This window comes from Bos indicus x Bos taurus, chromosome 6 (genome assembly GCF_003369695.1).
Source record: "Bos indicus x Bos taurus breed Angus x Brahman F1 hybrid chromosome 6, Bos_hybrid_MaternalHap_v2.0, whole genome shotgun sequence".
Classification (NCBI taxonomy): Eukaryota; Metazoa; Chordata; class Mammalia; order Artiodactyla; family Bovidae; genus Bos; species Bos indicus x Bos taurus.
Window position 1 is genome coordinate 83,853,656 of NC_040081.1, and position 20,587 is coordinate 83,874,242.

At 36.8% G+C, this 20,587-nt stretch overlaps 1 protein-coding gene across 1 annotated transcript in view; it reads right to left on the reverse strand.

The window, feature by feature from the left end:
- The window catches only part of LOC113894635 (transmembrane protease serine 11F-like), a 138,878-nt gene that overhangs the window by 26,882 nt on the left and 91,409 nt on the right, over positions 1-20,587 (reverse strand). The window contains exons 2-3 of the mRNA XM_027545308.1: positions 12,307-12,458; positions 8,959-9,077 (exon numbers count right to left, since the gene is read on the reverse strand). Coding sequence (XP_027401109.1) covers positions 8,959-9,077; positions 12,307-12,458 — 271 coding nt within the window. The remainder of the gene's footprint in view (positions 1-8,958; positions 9,078-12,306; positions 12,459-20,587) is intronic.

Below are 20,587 nucleotides of genomic sequence, written 5' to 3' on the forward strand. Positions count from 1 at the left end.
GATCTTGTATTCTTAAGCTTTAAGTAACATTGACAACCCTGAGTTACTTATATGCGTGATGACAGATTTTCAGGTTGGTGGGGGTAGAGGTTTGGGGGCAGGAAGCCCTTAAATAAGTCCTCAAAGCAACTTTTATTTCCTGAATCTAAACCTAGTAAAAGATAATCTCCTAGAAATTTGCTTTTTTTCTGCTTCTAGTTTAACAGGGCTACGGGAACCACTTTTTTCTGAACACCTAATCATTGTTGTAACCAATTTCTGGAGAAGTTAAATCTATGTTTATATTTATCTACTGGAAGCTCAGTATATATAAGTAAATGTTATATTTAGTCCAAATTACAAAAAATTAATTGTATCCTTTTTTTAAATGGTCTAAACTTAAGAATGGTTTGGCTTGGAAACTAACAGAGATCATTCTGTCATCTTTGAGATTGCATCCAAGTGCTGCACTTCAGACTCTTTTGTTGACTATGATGGCTACTCCATTTCTTCTAAGGGATTCTTGCCCACAGTAGTATATATGATGGTCATCTGAGTTAAATTCACCCATTCTAGTCCATTTTAGTTCCCTGATTCCTAAAATGTCGACGTTCACTCTGGCCATCTCCTGTTTGACCACTTCCAATGTGCTTTGATTCATGGACCCAACATTTCAGGTTCCTATGCAAGATAGCTCTTTATAACATCGCACCTCACATGCATCACAAGTCACATCCACAACTGAATGATTTCTGTTCATTTCCAAGGCAAACCATACAATATCAGGGTAATCTAAGTCTATGCCCAGACCAATAATGCTGCAGAAGCTGAAGTTGAACAGTTCTATGAAGACCTACAAGACCTTTTAGAACTAACACCCAAAAAAGATATCATTTTCATTATAGGGGACTGGAATGCAAAAGTGGGAAGTCAAGAAACACCTGGAGTAACAGACAAATTTGGCCTTGGAGTACAAAATGAAGCAGATCAAAGACTAACAGAGTTTTGCCAAGAGAACACACTGGTCATAGCAAACACCCTCTTCCAATAACACAAGAGAAGACCCTACACATGGACATCACCAGATGGTCAATACTGAAATCAAACTGATTATGTTCTTTGCAGTCAAAGATGTAAAAGCTCTATACAGTCAGCAAAAACAAGACCAGGAGATGACTTTGGCTCAGATCATGAACTCCTTATTTCCAAATTTAGACTTTAATTGAAGAAAGTAGGGAAAACCACTAGACCATTCATGTATGACCTAAATCAAATCCTTTACAGTTATACAATGGAAATGGGAAATAGATTTAAGGGACTAGATCTGATTGACAGAGTACCTAGTGAACTATGGACAGAGGTTCGTGACATTGTACAGGAGACAGGGATCAAGACCATCCCCAAGAAAAAGAAATGGAAAAAGCAAAATGGCTCTCTGAAGAGGCCTTACAAAAAGCTGTGAAAAGAAGAGAAGCAAAAAACAAAGGAGAAAAGGAAAGATATACCCATTTGAATTCAGAGTTCCAAAGAATAGCAAGGAGAGATAAGAAAGCCTTCCTCAGTGATCAGTGCAAAGAAATAGAGGAAAGCAATAGAATGGGAAAGACTAGAGATCTCTTCAAGAAAATTAGAGATACCAAGGGAACATTTCATGCAAAGATGGCCTCAATAAAGGACAGAAATGGTATGGACCTAACAGAAGCAGAAGATATTAAGAAGAGGTGGCAAGAATACACAGAAGAACTGTGCAAAAAAGACATTAATGACCCAGATAATCACAATGGTCTGATCACTCACCTAGAGCCAGACATCCTGGGATGTGAAATTAAATGGGCCTTAGGAGACATCACTATGAAAAAAGCTAGTGGAGGCAATGGAATTCTTGTTGAGCTAGTTCAAATCCTAAAAGATGATGCACTGAAAGTGCTGTACTCAATATGCCAGCAAATTTGGAAAACTCAGCAGTGGTCACAAGACTGGAAAGGTCAGTGTGCATTCCAATCCCAAAGAAAGGCAATGCCAAAGAACGTTCAAACTACTACACAATTGCACTCATCTCACACACTAATTAAGTAATGCTCAAAATTCTCCAAGCCAAGCTTCAACAATATGTAAACCGTGAACTTCCAGATGTTCAGGCTAGTTTCAGAAAAGGCAAAGGAACCAGAGATCAAATTGCCAACATCCGCTGGATCATCAAAAAAGCAAAGGAGTTCCAGAAAAACATCTATTTCTGCTTTATTGACTATACCAAAGCCTTTGACTGTGTGGATCACAATAAACTGTGGAAAGTTCTGAAAGAGATGGGCATACCCTACCACATGGCCTGCCTCTTGAGAAATCTGTATGCAGGTCAGGAAGCAACAGTTAGAACTGGACATGGAACAACAGACTGGTTCCAAATAGGAAAAGGAGTACATCAAGGCTGTATATTGTCACCCTGCTTATTTAACTTATATGCAGAATACATCATGAGAAACGCTGAGCTGGAGGAAGCACAAGCTGGAAGCAAGATTGCTGGGAAAAATATCAATAATCTCAGATATGCAGAAGACACCACCCTTATGGCAGAAAGTGAAGAACTAAAGAGCCTCTTGATGAAAGTGAAAGAGGAGAGTGCAAAAGTTGGCTTAAAGCTCAACATTTAGAAAACTAAGATCATGGCATCCGGTCCCATCACTTCATGGGAAATAGATGGGGAAACAGTGGAAACAGTGTCTGACTTTGTTTTGGGGGGGCTCCAAAATCACTGCAGATAATGATTGAAACCATGGAATTAAAAGATGCTTATTCCTTGGAGGTTAAAGCATCTGCCTGCAATGCAGGAGACCTGGGTTTGATCCCTGGGTTGGGAAGATCCCCTGGAGAAGGAAATGGCAACCCACTCCAGTATTTTTGCCTGGAGAATCCCATGGACAGAGGAGCCTGATGGGCTACAGTCCACGGGGTCGCAGAGTCGGACATCACTTAGTGACTTCACTTTACTTTACTTTACTCCTTGGAAGTAAAGTTATGACCAACCTAGACTGCATATTAAAAAGCAGAGACATTACTTTGCCAACAAAGGTCCATCTAATCAAGGCTACAGTTTTTCCTGTAGTCATGTATGGATGTGAGAGTTGGACTATAAAGAAAGCTGAGCACCAAAGAATTGATGCTTTTGAAATGTGGTGTTGGAGAAGACTCTTGAGAGTCCCTTGGACTGCAAGGAGATCCAACCAGTCCATCCTAAAAGAGGTCAGTTCTGAGTGTTCATTGGAAGGACTGATGTTGAAACTGAAACTCAAATACTTTGGCCACCTGATACGAAGAGCTGACTCATTGGAAAAGACCCTGATCCTTGAAAAGATTGAAGGCAGGACGGAGAAGGGTGTGACAGAGGATGAGATGGTTGGATGGCATCACTGACTCAATGGGCATGAGTTTGGGTAAACTCTGGGCGTTGGCGATGGACAGGGAGGCTTGTTGAGCTGCAGTCCATTTGGTCGCAGAGTGGACACTACTGAGGGACTGAACTGGACTGAACTGAAACCTAGGAACAGATTACTAGAGGGTACTTCATTTTAAACAAGATAATGACTAAGCCCATTTGTTGTGGTTCAGTCACTAAGTCATATCCAACTCTTTGCTACCCCATGGAGTACAGTAGCCCAGGCTTCCCTCTCCTTTACTGTCTTCAGCAGATTGCTCAAATTCATGTCCATTGAGTTGATGATGTTATCTCACAATCTCATCCTCTGTTGCGCCCTTCTCCTCCTGCCCTTAATCTGGTAAAATGAAAATAAAACATTTTCCTTAAAATCAGACACAAACTGTTGTCCTTGATGTGACTCCAGGATCAAAATTAAAATAGCATAATTGAAAAAATATGTGTGGCTCTGACTAAAAGTACACCCAGAGCTTGTGTCTTCCCTCTGGCTGGGAACTACATGCAGATTAGGTCTTTATGGAAGATTAGTAGTTACTGGTGAGAACTAGGAAATCCCTTTCTGGGTCCACCCATGAAAGTAATCAGACAAGTTCTGCAGATACCCTGCTTCTTTCAGGGGAAAAGCTACCAGCAGAGGACAAACACACACACACACACACACACACACACACCCCAACCAAACAAAAAAACACTCCCCTCCCAAACCACACTAGACTGCTTTCCTCTCCAAGGAAGCTTTCTGCTAGCTCAAAGAGATGTTTACTTCCTCTGAACCCCTAAAATACTGATTGTTTGAGTCACATATTTGACTATTATATTTTGCAATGTGGCAGCTCTAGTATTATCATTTCAATCTTGTAAACTCTTATATGTCATATCATTTGCTACATAAATTTTCTTTTTCTATTATTATCCATGTCTAAACTTCCACATACAAACAATATTATACACTCCAAATAAGGAAGTAACTGTACTATGTAGACCTTGGCATTTTTCATTAGCTCACACAAAGGAGGTACACAATAACATTTTCATAAATTCATTGATTCTCCAGCTATGGTTAATCTTAATCAGTGTCACGAAGAAAAAAAAATGCTGACTTTTGCAGTGCTTCAAGACTCTTTCCTTATATCCCATTGTTCCCCCCCCCTTTTTTTTTCTCATTAATTTGTTCATTCAGAACAATTGGCTAGAGTATCCTATATTTCAGGTACTGTGACAATACTGGATAAAGAGTAGAAATAAAAAGCTGTGGTCCCTGGGCTCATAGAATAGAGAGATAGCCAGTAATAAATAAATAGTTAAATACAAAGGCAGGAATTTGCTGGTGGTCCAGAGGTTAGAACTCCATACTCTCACTGCTAAGGGCTTATGTTCAATCTTCATCAGAGAATTAAAATGCCACAAGCTGTGGAGTGGCCCCCACCAAAAGGTAACTAAAACAGTAAGGTAATACAGGATAATGGCTGAGGGTCTATAATTACTTCCAGAAAGGTAACATGATACATGAAGGATACATGAAGGATCAGAAGGATCAGAAGAAGTAAGCAACAGAAAAAGTAGAATCGGGGGCAGTTCCAGATAGAAGGAAAAAAATGTGTGGGTAATCTCAAAGAATTGATGCTTTTGAACTGTGGTGTTGGAGAAGACTTTTGAGAATCCAACAAGGAGATCCAACTAGTCTATCCTAGAGGAAATCAGTCCTGAATATTCATTGGAAGGACTGATGTTGAAGCTGAAACTCCAATACTCTGATATGAAGAACTGACTCATTCGAAAAGACCTTGATGCTGGGAATGACTGAAGGCAGGAGGAAGGGCATGACAGAGGATGAGATAGTTGGATGACATCACTGACTCAATGGACATGAGTTTGAGTAAGCTCTGGGAGTTGGTGATAAACAGGGAATCCTGGCATACTGCAGTCCATGGGGTCACAAAGAGTCGGACATGACTGAGTGATTGAACTGAACTGAATCTCAAAGAAGACCATTATGGTCAGAGAATAGTGAGCAAGGAGGAGAATGTAAGAGTTGGAGAAATAGTCAGAACCTCTGGGTACTAGATGCCAGCAGCTTTCCTCCTCCCAGTGTGACAACAAAAAAATGTCTCCAAGATTGCAAAATATCTTTAGGGAAACATAAGTGCCCATAATTGGAAATCACTGGACCAGACTGTGGATCAAGGCAACTCAACCACAAAGGGAGTCTCTCTGCTCTAAAAGCCCCAGGAGAGACTCAGCACTTGGAAATAATACATGCGAAAAAGAAGACAGAGTTAAAAGAGGTTATAAAAGCTTGTCACATTTGTATACACTGGTAAAAACCAGTTTTAAAGAATGCACTTTGAAAAGATATCCATTAACAGTGACCAAAAACAAATAAACCCCATATACACATAAAACCAAACAACAACAAAACAGTCATTTAGGATTAAATTTAACTGAGATATACCAGACACTTAAGAAAATTATTTTAAAGCTCTATTGAAATACAGCAAATAAGTATAAATAAATGGTGTCAATTATTTCTCTAGATTTCTAGATTTGGAGCACACTAATCAAAACCCCAATATGAGGGGATGTGAGTGTGTGTGTGTGTGTGTGTGTGTGTGTTTACAGGTATATGAAATAAAAAGGACAAGAAAAACTACAGTATACCTGAAGGAGATGATGATAAATCCAGGTATATGGGTTGAATGTTGGCCCCCTAAAGATATATTTGACTCTGGGAACACGTAAATGTGCCCTGACTTGGCAAAGAGTCTTTGCAGATGTAATTAAGGATATCAAGATGAGACCATTGTGTAGACATCATCCAGGAACACTTTGAATCCAATGATAAGTATTCTTTTCAGAGTAGAGAAACAAAGAAACCCAGAGAAGCCCAGGTGAAAATGGAGACAGAGATCAAGTTCATGTAGTCACATGACAAGGAATGCCTGAGGCTACCAGAAGTTGGAAGAGGCAAAGAGGAACTCTTCTCTAGAGACTTCCAAGGCTGCTGACATCTGGATTTTAAGATTTCTGGTCTCCATAACTGTGAGGGAATAAATTTCTGTTGTTTCAAGTCATTCGTTTTTTGTAATTTGCTACAGTAGTCCTAGGAAATTAATACAACATGCATCAACACATTGTCAAACTGTAGAGGTTAAAGTATCATGGTACTGACCCAGTGAAAAACAAGCTGATGGATGGAACAGATTAGAGATCCCAGCAACATTCCGTATCATATATGGAAACTTGAATTGTGGTGGAAATGACATGGCAGATCAACCAGGAAAGGACAGACTATTCAATTAGTGGTGCTAAAACAATTGTTTGTTCACACAGGGGGAAAGAACAAAATTAAATCCCTAAATCAACCATACTACCACTGCTATTAGTCATGCAATAGCTGAGACAGGGAAGCAAACTAGGTGTTCATTGATGAATAAATGAATAAAGAAGAAGTGGCATATATGCAATGGTATATTATTCAGACATAAACAAGAATGAAATCTTGCCATTTTTGACAATTTACTGACGGACCTTGAAGGCTTTATGCTAAATGAAGTAGGTCAGACAGAGGAAGATAAATACCATATGATCTCACTGATATAGAATCTAAACAAACAAGCAAAAAACACAAATTCATATCTAGAGAACAGATTGGTGGTTGCCAGGAGTGAGAGATGAGAGTTAGGTAAAATGGGCTGAGGTGGTCAAAAGGTTCAAACTTCCAGTTATAAAATAAATAAGTTATTTGGGATATAATGTATAACATGGTGACTATATCTACTAAGACTTCATTGTATATTTGAAAGTTGCTAAGAGAGTAAATCTTAAAAGTTCTCATCATAAGAAGAAAAATTACTACTACCTGTAGTGTTGCAAGTTAACTATACTTATGGTGGCGGTCCTTCTCAATTTATACAAATATCAACAATGATGTTGTACAGCTGAAACTAACATAATGTTATATATCAATTATATTTCAATTAAAAATAAAAATCTAAATAAAGCCACCTACCAATAAAATTAAAAAAGAACTGTGGCAACAAAACTGTAAAAACACTGTCCTATTTAAATGCAAAACTCTATTTAAATAGGTACGAAAAATAAACCAGTGTTTGTTTTCAACATTTAGAATGGAACTACATATAATTGAGCTATATAAGAATAAATAGCCAAATAAAATGCAAATACTTTCCTATGTTGTTAACAATTAAGAGAAAGGAGAGTACAATTAAGAGTGGGAGTGCTAAAGTCCTCTTCCTTTAATTAAGAGAGAGTCTGTTTGACATATGGTAATGTATATGTTTCAATGCTATTCTCTCAAATCATCCCACCCTGTCCTTCTCCCAGTGTGTCCAAAAGTCTGTTCTTTATGTCTGTGTCTCCTTTGCTGCCCTGAACATAGGATCACTGGTACTATCTTTCTAGATTCTTCCATACATATGAGTTAATATATGATATTTATCTTTCTATTTCTGACTTACTTCACTAAGTATAATAGGCTTTAGGTTCATCCACTACATTAGAACTGACTCAAATGTGCTCCTTTTTATAGCTGGGTAATATTCCATGGTGTATATGTACTACAAGTTCCTTATCCATTCATCTGCCAGAAGGATTGGGTAGATGGGGAGTTTTGAGGGGGATTCAGGATGGAGGGTCACATGTATGCCAATGGCAGATTCATGTTGATGTATGGCAGAAGCCATCACAATATTGTAATGTAATTATCTTCTAATTTAAATAAATAAGGAAATAAAAAAGAAAGGTAGTGTCTATAGCTAATCATAAAAACCATACTAATTAAGTCCCCTTTCTATAGACCCCTTACTTCCTTAGAATAACTCTCATGACTTTAAATTATACTCTAGTCTAACGCTGTGGGTTTTGCTAAAGAAATCTATAGTCTCCAAAGACATGTTTTTTATTAAACAAAAATAGACTCTTTTATTTGACTTTCTGCTATAACAGGCAAGGATTTTGCTTGCCTGATATACTTTAAAAAATTAGAAATGCCTTGATAATTGCCTAGGTTTTCAAGGAAAGCCAAAATAATTGAGGGACACAACTAAATTTGAGGTTCATAAGAATCATAGGCACACAGTCTTGTATGTGACCCTTTATGTGTTTCAAAAGCAAAATCACAAAATGATGAGGCAAAGCATCACAATCCTATATTCTTATGTTGAAGGAAAAGTTTAAGGAAAATGAACCAAGAAAGAAAATTAACAGTTTAAAAACTGATCTTTTTTTTAAACATAGAAATTTAAATTCAAACATAACTTAAACTGAGAATACCTGTTTCAACCAACAATTTCCTCAGATGTTAATTAGTTGCCTACTCTAATCTACATACGTTTAATGGCATATGACATTACTCTAAATATTTTACATACATTAAGTTATTTAATCTTCACAACCATATGACCTAGTATATTATCCTCATTTTATAGAAGAAGAAACTGAGCCATGGAGCAATTATGTTCCTATAACAATCACATTCAATGTCAGGCAGAGAAACATTCATAAACTTTCAAAATTTCTATTGGGCTTACCATTCTCTCAATCTGATGACTCCTTTCTATAAATTGTTTTGAGGTTCTTATTCCATAACATTCTCTATATTTTATATTTGTAGCTTTAAAAGAGGCAAGATAGTAGAATGACTTATCATCTGAAAGGTAAAAATAAACAAAAGATCCATGCTTAGACGTGATCAATTGCTTGTCCCCTTCCCCTATGAAATAGATTTACAATAACACAGCTTATTTCTTCTTAGCATTATACAGTTAGTCATAGTCATTTTTAAAAATATTGTGTAATTTTTATCATCGCATCCAACTAAAATAGAGTGTACTTTCGGAACACCCATTTATAGTGTCTATGCATATAAAATTTTTCACACAATTAGATACACAACGTACACACAACATCCACAACAATGAAAATTCAAACACTGAAAACAATTGCTGACATTCATATAATAAAAATTACCGTTTTCCTTAAAGAATTGTAATATAGGTATATTATAACTAACTGCATTATGAAGCTATATCGAATGGGGCGATCACTTTTTTCTATGCTACTGACAAGCTTACTTAAATACAAACCAGTATTTTAAATTTGCATTTTCTTTTTGCTCATGCAGGCATCAATTCTCTGTAATGGACTCCTAACAAACCACTGTAGCTTCTGTTGTCAAGGGCAAAACAGTTGTTATATCTAACATCATGTTTCTTTTGGTCTTTTTCAAAAATCATCTTGATTTCTTAGCAGACTTAATCATATTCCTTGAAAGTTTGTCTTTGGCTTTATGAAGCCATCTTCTGGTTTTCCCCCTTGCTCTTACTTTGGAGAACTCTCTAGTTCTGTCCTTTGTTGTTGCTGTGTAGTTGCCAAGTCGTGTCCGACTCTTTTGCAGCTCAGCAGACTGCAGCCCTCCAGTCTCCTCTGTCCATGGGGTTATCCAGGCAAGAATACTGGAATGGGTTACCATTTCCTTCTTCAAGGGATCTTCCTGACCCAGGGATTGAACCCATGTCTCCTGCATTGGCAGGCAGATTTTTTACCACTGAGCCACCAGGGAAGCCCACTTCTATCCTTAACCAGGGTCATTTACCTCTTTTTAGATTCAAACCTTGCTTCATATCCTCTGTTTTCTATCTTCTTAACAACTTACTCGTCTATACATTCACCCAAAATATGGCTTAATTCTCATTTGTAATATCCCATTTTTCAGCCTTAAGATCTATGAATGCAACTTATTAATATCTTCTGAATCCCTTATCCTATCCAGAAGAGTTATATCTTTAATTCAGATCCTCATCAACCACCCAGCTAATGTCTATCCAAAACAAAATGACCTTTCTATTAAAAAAGTACTCTGTCTAGATTCTCTATCTTAAATTCTGTCATTACAATCTACTTCATGACCCAGACTGGAATTTTTAAAGTAAACTTTGATTTCTTCCTATTAATCAACAGATTCTGAAAATTTTATCTCCTAAGTTTTAAAACTTCATCATCTTTTCACAAACTCTATTGTCATTAGTGCTGTAGTTCATTTCCTCATCATTTATTGTCTGGAAAATGTAACAACTTTCTAACTAGTACCCTGCCTCATGTTCTGTTTTCCTCAGTTCTATTCCCCACATAGCAGCAGAAAAATCTTTTTAAATTGCAAATTTGACAATATCACTTCTCCAATTAAAACACCTTCATTTTTCTCCATTGCCAATGGGGAAGGAGTCACAGCACTTTACTATGATCTACAAAGGTTTTCCTTGACCTAGGTCCTGCTTACCTCTTGAGCATATTTTTTGCCACATTCCCTTAATAATTTCTGTTGAAACTATAGCAGACTGCTTATATTTGTCTGCATTCACCACACAGTCTTCTTAAAATTTTTCTTACATTATCCCTTTCACCTTTTTATAGACCACTCCACTGAAGTGTAGGAGCTTCAGCTTCAGCATCAGTTCTTCCAGTGAATAGTCAGGGTTGATTTCCTTTAGGATTGACTGGTTGGATGTCCTTGCAGTCCAAGAACTTACCACTGTATTAATTTCCTATTGCTGTTGTGACCAGTGACCACCAATTTAGGTCAAAAGTCTGAAATGAGTTTTACAGGGCTCAAATTAAGACCTGTTTGTGTGTCTGTTTGTTTTTCTGGAGGATCTAAGGGGTGAATCTTTTTCCTTGCCTTTTTTGGCTCCTAGAGGGATCCTCGTTCCTTAGCCTGTGGTTATACATCACATTGTTTTCCTCTTCCCTGCTTCTATTGTCATATAGCCTTCTTCCTTCTTTGGGCTTTTTGCCTGTCCTTTATAAGGATACTGGGATTACATTTAGGGCCCATCCAGAAAATCCAGAATAACGGCTCTTCAAAATCCTTGAAGCAATCACATCTGGAAAGTCCCTTTTGCCATATGAGGTAACACTCATTAGTTACAAAGGTTAAGACACAGATGTATTGGGGTGTGGGGACATTATTCAGCCTAACACAACTTCTATGATATTTTTAAAATACCTTTTTCCCATTATTTATATTATTCCTTTACTTTTTTATTTCTTGAACACATGAAATATTGAAGATGAACTGCATTCTAAACACAAAAGATATTAACAAGAAAGACATAGAGGTTAATGTAGGTTATTTTTTATTATATGAGTTTAAGAAATGAATATGATCAATCTCCCAATAAAGTAGGTAAGCTAGTAAACTGAGCACATTGGACAATAATTCATCCCCACTTGGGAATTCTTTCAAATGTGGTTTTATTGTTATGGGTCATACAATTCTGTAAAATTTTTGACAAAGTCTCAGTCATATGTGATTATAAATACACATACCAAAGACAAAGGTAAATGACTTTGGTTGATTTTCATTTGGTTTAAATGTGGTACTGACTCTCTATTTTTTCACCTAAGGTAGAATAATTCTGAGTTTTTTCTTCTTCCTTTAGTCATAAAACAATGTCTTTTTTCTTTCAAAAATAATGTTTAATCTTTAGCCCTTTAAAGATATTTTTCATGTAATTTTCTCATATTATTAGTTTTTCTTAGAGCACCTCATTGACATATTGATTTTGAAAAATATATATATTACACTCAACACATGATATGATTTGTTTTTATTCTAAAGATAATGTTTTCATTCTTTTTTAAAAAAATATGTATTTGTTTTCAATTGTCTTTGTAATAATGTAAATATATTGCAAGCATCACTGGATGGAAATATGAAACATAGGACTCAATATTGGGGCAAACTGTAATTTAACATCAGTAAAAGATTAATAATTAAAATGCTAATAGCATGCAAATGGAATTTTTATATGACTGAGAATTTCAAGATATTAAGTCATGGAGCACTGAGGCAATAGAAATGTGACCTGTATACTTACCCTCAACAACAAAATGAGTAACAATACCAATGGCAATTCCTATGATCGCTATGATTGCCAATGTGAAAAGAGATAGACTTATAGGGCCCCAGCATTGCTGTCTTCTTTGATATTCAACTTGTGGGTAATTAGCTTGTGAACATTCAAGTGGTCTGTGATAATGGAAAGAAAAACAGTAAGGTAAAAAAAAAAAATTGTAGTACAGTTCTATTCCAAGTCCACGTGTGATATAATTCTGTGAAAAGAGTTTCTACTGCTAATTCACAATAAGATACTTAGATTTTGATAGGAACACCAGGTTTTGTTTACCCTCCCCCAGCACCTCAATCCCTGTATGTTTTAATTAAAGCTCTACTGATGTTGTGGTGAAGGGAGGGCATCTCCCCTCTATATTTTGTCAAACATATTGGCAATAATGTTTGGGTGGTGAAGTACAAAGGCTCATGTAATAAGAAGGTAATTTATCGATAACATTTTAATATTTTAAAAAGAAACTTTTAGCAACAAAGTTGTATAATAATCTCACTGGTATCTCTTGATTAAAAATAAAAGGTTTTAATATGTATACTTTTCAAAGACCTTAAACTCTTTATTAATTGCTTATTTTAAAAATAACAACACAATGGAGAAAAGATAGTTTTTTCAATAAGTGGTGCTGGGAAAACTGGACAACCATGTATAAAAGAATGAAATTAGAACACTTCCTAACACCATACACAAAGATAAACTTGAAATGGATTAAATACCTAAATAGAAGACCAGAAACTATAAAACTCTTAGAGGAAAATATAGGCAGAACACCCTTTGACATAAATCAGGGCAAGATCTTCTATGACCCACCTCCTAGAGTAATGGAAATAAAAACAAAAATAAACAAACAGGACAAATTAAACTTAAAACCTTTTGCACAGTAAAGAAAATCATAAATAAGATGAAAATACAGCCCTTAGAATGGGAGAAAATAATTGCAAATGAAGCAATTGACAAAACATACAAGCAGTAGATACAACTCAATATCAGAAAAAAAAAAAAAAGGCAGCCCAATCAAAAAATGAGAAGAAGACCTAAACAGACATTTCTCCAAAGAACTCATCCAGATAGCTAATAAACAGATGAAAAGATGTATAACATCAGTAATTATAAGAGAAATGCAAATCAAAACTACAATGAGGTACCACCTCACACTGGTAGGAATGGCCATCATCAAGTATCTACAAACAAAAAATGCTGGAGAGAGTATGGATAAAAGGAAACTCTCTTGCACTGTTGGTGGGAATATAAATTTATATAGCCACTATTGAGAATAGTATGGAGATCCCTTAAAAGAAAACCAGGAATAAAACTGCCATATGATCCAGGAATCCCACTACTAGGCATACACCCTGAGGAAACCAAAATTTAAAAAGGTACATGTACCCCAATGTTCATTGCAGCACTATTTACAATAGTCAGGACATGGAAGAAGCCCCAGATGTTCATCAACAGATGAATGGATGAGAAAATGTGATACATATATACAATGGAATATTAAAAGGAAAGAAATTGAGTCAGTTTTAGTAAAGTGGATGAATCTAGAGCCTGTTATACAGAGTGAAGCAAGTCAGAAAGAGAAAAACAAATATCATATATTAATGCACATATGTGGAATCTAGAAAAATGATACTGATGAACTTATTTGTAGAGCAGCAACAGAGACACTGACATAAACAGACTTGTGGACACAGTGGGGGAAGGAATGGCTGGGATGAATTGAGACAGTAGCATTGAAACATATATATTACCATATGTAAAATAGCCAGTGGGAATTTGCTCTTTGGTTCAGAGAGTTCAATCCCATGCTCTGTGACAACTTAGAGGGATGTGATGGGGTGGGAGGTGGGAGGGAGGTTGAAGCGGGGTAGACAGATGTATCCCTATGGTTGATTCATGTTGATATATGCCAGAAACCAACAAAACCTTGCAAAGCAATTATCCTCCAATTAAAATAAAGTTTTTTTAAAGAGTAACAACATTGCTCTTGAAGTCCTGACTACAGTTCTTCCCATTTTTATTAGTGAAACCACAAATTGCAAGTTATACTTGATAAGAGTTCAGTCCCTACAAAAACTCTTCATTTCCATTTTACACTTGTTGTTGTTGCTCAGTCGCTAAGTTGTGTCTGACTCTTTGTAACCCCATGGACCACAGCATGCCAGCCTTGCTTTCCTTCAGTATCTCCCAGAATTTGCTCAAACTCATGAACCTTGAGATGGTGATGCCATCCACCAATCTCATCCTCTGTTGCTCCCTTCTTCTGCCCTCAATCTTTCCCAGCATCTGGGTCTTTTCCAGTGAGTCAGCTCTTTACATCAGGTGGCCAAAGTATTGGAGTTTCAGCTTCAATATCAGTCCTCCAATGAAAATTCAGGGTTGATTTTCTTTAGAATTGACAGGTTTGATCTCCTTACTGTCCAAGGAACACTTATGAGTCTTCAGCACCAGAATTCAAAAGCATCAATTCTTTGGCCCTCAGCCTTCTTTATGGTCCAACTCTCACATCTGCACATCACTATTGGAAAAACCATAGCTTTGACTATATGGACTTTTGTCAGAAAAGTGACGTCTCTGCTTTTTAATACGGTGTCTAAGTTCGTCATAGATTTCCTTCCAAGGAGCAAGCTTCTTTTAATTTTGTGGCTGCTGTCAACCTCTGCAGTTTTTTTGGAGCCCAAGAAAATAAAATCTGTCACTGCTTCCACATTTTCCCCTTCTATTTGCTATGATAGGACCAGATGCCATGAGCTTAGTATTTTGAATGTGGAGTTTTAAGCCAGATTTCACTCTACTCTTTCACCCTCATCGAGTCTCTTTATTTCCTCTTCACTTTCTGCCATTGAAAGTGAAAGTTAGTCACACAGTTGTGTCCAAATCTTTGAAAACCCATGGACTGTAGCCTACCTGGTTCTTTGTCCATGGAATTTTCCAGGCAAAACTACTGGAGTGGGTTGTCATTTCCTTCTCTGATTTCTGCCCTTAGAGTGGTATCATCTGCAAATGTGAGGTTGTTGATATTTCTCTCAGCATTTTTGATTCTGGGTTTCCCTAATGATACAGTTGGTAAAGAATCTGCCTGCAGTGCAGGAGACCCAGGTTTGATCCCTGGGTTGGGAAGATCCCCTTAAGAAGGAAATGGTAACCTAAACTAATACTCTTGCCTGGAGAATTCCACGGACAGAGGAGACAGACAGGCTACAGTCCATGGGATCGTAAAGAGTCAGACACGACTGTGTGACTAACTTTGATTTTTTCACTTTCAACCTTGATGGCAACTTGTGATTCATCCAGCCCAAAATTTCATATGATGTTCTCTGCATAGATGTTAAATACTCAGGGTGAAAATATACAATCTTGATGTACTCCATTCTCAATTTTGAACTAGTCAGTTCCATGTCCGGTTTTAATTATTGCTACTTGACCTGCATACAGGTTTCTCAGGAGACAGACAAGGGGGTCTGGTATTCCCATCTCTTTAAGAATTTTCCACAGTTTGTTGTGATCCACACAGTCAAGAGCTTTCCCATAGTCAATGAAACAGAAGTAGATGTTTTTCTGGAATTCTCTTGCTTTCTCTATGATCCAATGAATGTTGACAATTTGATCTCTGGTTCTTTTGCCTTTTCTAAATCCAGCTTGCACATTTGGAAGTTTTCCGTTGATTAGATTGAAGGATTTTGAACATCATCTTTTTGACATCTGCTGCTACTGCTAAGTCACTTCAGTCGTGTCCGACTCTGTGCGACCCCATAGATGGCAGCCCACTAGGCTCCCCCGTCCCTGGGATTCTCCAGGCAAGAACACTGGAGTGGGTTGCCATTTCCTTCTCCAATGCATGAAAGTGAAAAGTGAAAATGAAGTCGCTCAGTCGTCCCTGACTCTTAGCGCCACCAAGGACTGCAGCCTACCAGGCTCCTCTGTCCATGGGATTTTCCAGGCAAGAGTACTGGAGTGGGGTGCCATTGCCTTCTCCGTTTGACATCTGAAGGGAGCACAACTGTGTGGTAGCTTGAATACTCTTTGGCATTTCCCTTCTTTGGGATTGGAATGAACACTGACATTTTCCAGTCCTATGGCCACTGCTGTTTTTCAAATTTGCTGACACATTGAGTGCAGCAGTTTAACTGCATCCTCTTTTAGGATTTGAAATACCTCAGCTAGAATTCCATCACCTCCACTAGCTTTGTTCATAGTAATGTTTTTTAAGACCCACTTGGCTTCACACTCCAGGATGTCTGACTCTAGGTGAGTGACCACACCATCATGGCTATATGAGACATTAAGATCTTTTTTGTATAGTTCTTCTGTGTATTCTTGCCACATCTTCTTAATATCTCCTGCTTCTCTTAGGTCCTTACCGTTTCTATCCTTCTTCATGCCCATCCTTGCATGAAATGTTCTCTTTTTTATCTCAAATTTTCTTGAATATATCTCTAGTCTTTCCCATTCTGTTTTTTTCCATCTAATTCTTTGCATTGTTCACTTAAGAAGGCTTTCTGATCTCTCTTTGCTATTCTCTGGTACTCTACATTCAGTTGGGTATATCTTTTCCTTTCTCCCTTGCCTTTCATGTTTCCTCTTTTCTGGGTATTTGTAAAGCCTTCTCAGAAAATCTCTTTGCCTTTTTACATTTCTTTTCTTTTGAGATGTTTTTGGACACCACTTCCTGTACAGTGGTACAAACCTCCATCTATAGTTCTTCAGGCACTCTGTCTCCAGACCTAATCCCTTGAATCTATTCCTCACCTCCAGTGTATAATCATAAGGGATTTGATTTAGGTCATACCTGAAGGGCCTAGTGATTTCCCCTACTTTCTTCAATTTAAGTCTGAATTTTGCAATAAGTTCATGATCTGAGCCACAGTTAGCCAAGTCTTGTTTTTTTGCTGAGTGTATAGAGCTTCTATCTCTTTGGTTGCAAAGAACATAATCAGTCTGATTTCAGTATTGACCATCTGGAGATGTCCATGTGTAGAGTCGTTTCTTGGGTTGTTGGAAAAGGCTGTTTGCTATGCCCAATGTATTCTTTTGACAAAACTCTGTTAGCTTTTGCCCTGTCTCATTTTGTCTCTTACCTATCCCAACTCATGTATTACCTGTCCACCCAAAATACCTTAAGTAATTTAAATTATCTTTCTCCAACTTGAGAGCTGGTATTTATTTGCTTTATATTCTGAATCCCCAAATAGGATTCAATATTTAATATTTTACAAGTGAGATATTTTGGAGCAGTTTTTATGTTTTTAATTTTATCTTAAAAATTTAATCTTAATGTATTTGAACTTAAATCCTTTAAATGAGATGATCTTGAGAACATTCTTGAAATTATTCTAGAGCCCAAGAGGTATAAAAATTTTAAAATATGTATGGATGAATGGATAAGAAAGCTATGGTACATATACACAATGGAGTATTACTCAGCCATTAAAAAGAAAACATTTGAATCAGTTCTAATGAGGTGGATGAAACTGGAGCCTATTATACAGAGTGAAGTAAGCCAGAAAGAAAAACACCAATACAGTATACTAACGCATATATATGGAATTTAGAAAGATGGTAACAATAACCCGGTGTACGAGACAGCAAAAGAGACACTGATGTATAGAACAGTCTTACGGACTCTGTGGGAGAGGGAGAGGGTGGGAAGATTTGGGAGAATGGCATTGAAACATGTAAAATATCATGTATGAAACGAGATGCCAGTCCAGGTTTGGTGCACGATACTGGATGCTTGGGGCTAGTGCACTGGGACGACCCAGAGGGATGGTATGGGGAGGGAGGAGGGAGGAGGGTTCAGGATGGGGAACACATGTATACCTGTGGCGGATTCATTTTGATGTTTGGCAAAACTAATACAATTATGTAAAGTTTAAAAATAAAATAAAATAAAAAAAATGTATTTAGGATGCTCATATTATAAATGAGGACACAGACATGGAAACAAGTAATCAATAGACAGTATGAACTATGCCAAAATAAAATTTAGTACAAGAAGAGAAAGCAACCTCTTAGAGTGCTGTGTCAGGGAGTTTTATCAAGAAAGAAACATGTTTAAAACTTTGATAAAAGTTGTCCAGGAATAAAAGAGAAGAAGGGAACAGAGGAAAAAAATATTATGTGTAAAAAATAAAAACAAAAAACACTAGGGAGGTGAAACAGCATTTTGCAATAATAATTATACTGGGAAAATACATACATAAAATATGAATTTTGCCCTTAAACAATTATGTCTTCCAAAGTATATCCATTATGGCAAGTCTTTCACAGCATTATTGTACTCAAAAGAGGACATGGTAAGGCTGGAGGGTTGGACCAGCTCATGAGGAGTCTTATAACCCAAAGTAAAGAGCTTGAAATTGATTCTGTCGAAGGTGAGGTGAGGAAACAATAAAAGTTTTAGTTAGGCTGAGAATTGAGAATAATCACAGAGGTATGAATGAAATTTACAGCAAGAGTGCAGATGGAAAGACCAGTGTAGATGTCATTTTGAAGGTCCAGGAGAAAGGGTGATGGCTTGTACTAAGGCCGAAGCAGTAAGTAGGGTGGAGAGGAGAAAATGGATTTTGCTCTAGTCCTTGAGCTTTGTTGATTTCTTAGCTGTGAGCCAAAGAGAAGATTAATGGCTCCCTTGTTTCTATGATTGTGCCTCCGGCAAGATGAGGAAAATTAAATGAAGAGAAAATGTTTCCAATGTAGACACGCTGCTGCTGCTGCTGCTAAGTCACGTTAGTCGTGTCCTACTCTGTGCGACCCCCATAGAGGGCAGCCCACCAGGCTTCCCCATCCCTGGGATTTTTCAGGCAAGAACACCGGAGTGGGTTGCCATTTCCTTCTCCAATGCATGAAAGTGAAAAGTGAAAGGGAAGTTGCTCAGTCGTGTCCGACTCCTAGCGACCCCATGGACATAAATGTTGTTAATAATGAGCAGTGTATGTTCCTCATATTTGGTCTCAAATGGGAAGTATCCAGTTTGCATCTTCTCTTTGACTCATTTTATTTTAATTTTGTCACTAACACCTGTTTGTATGACTCTAATAAAAGTATTAAAGTTGATATCACACAGCCCAGAAACAATTTAAAAAAAAGTTACTTCTGTCTCCACCTAAGTAATATATTCCTTCTCATTCATAACTGAAATCTCCAGCTCCAAAATCTATGACATTAAGTATTCTCAATTGTTTAGTTATAGATATTTTGTTTGCTGCAGTTTAAAAAAATTCTCACTTCCTTTTCCTGTAAGTTTTGTCAGTTTGGTTTTAGTACTCTGAGCCCTTCAGAAAGCAAGAAATGACAAAAATCAAATTTATGGGGATGATGTTATTAATCATGATATTACATCATGATAACTCTATCTTATAAAGGAGATTTTTTTTTTATCATGGCAATATTTAATTTTAAAATGAGTTTTGTTTGGTAATCAGCTATTCTCAGTCTGTTACAGCTGGAATATAGACTTTTTGTCTCACGTGGAAGCCTAAATTTTTACCAAATGCTCATTTCCATGTTTTGAAGTAGAGCTGGAAGGGAGCATTATGCAGACACCAGATAATTATAAAGGAAGTGGTTTACCCTAATAGAGAAAAATAAGGTGGTAAAAACCAAACAAAGCATTCAGGAAATTTAAAGTTTATCAGCTAGACTGCTGTGAAATGTTTGTATGAGCATAATATACAAAATGCATTCAAGGCAATTTTAAGTGTTCAATGAACTTTGAGAACTTGGCTATGATAAAGTGGATTTTTTCAAAATGTATAACTGGTTCAAACTTTGAAAAAATATTGCTTTATTTTAGTTACATTTAAATTCCATTTACATTATTCCCATATGTTTATTCTGATTTGTAGATTACAGTGATTTATTCATCGAATGTGATTCAGACAATAAAGGGAGCTTTTTACTTCTTTAATAGTGCCTAGTATTTGATCTGTTTAAAAGAGAATTAAGCCTAAGTTTGTCCTTTAAAAAGAATAAATTAAAATGAACAAAATACAGGAACTAAAGCCTTTTGGTAACTTAAACAGAAATAAAACTTGAGTGGTTACACAAATGAAGTATGTATGGAAACAGCACTAGAAAAAGTATGACATTCAGCATAAGAAATCTAAGGTTCAAGTCTTTGGTCATATATTGATCCTTTTATCTTGATGCTCTGATTCTAAGAATCCCTTGTCTATCAAATTAAAGTGATGATATCCACCCCCCCCCCATTTTAATGTGGTTGTATTTTAAGAAAGTATATATGAGACAT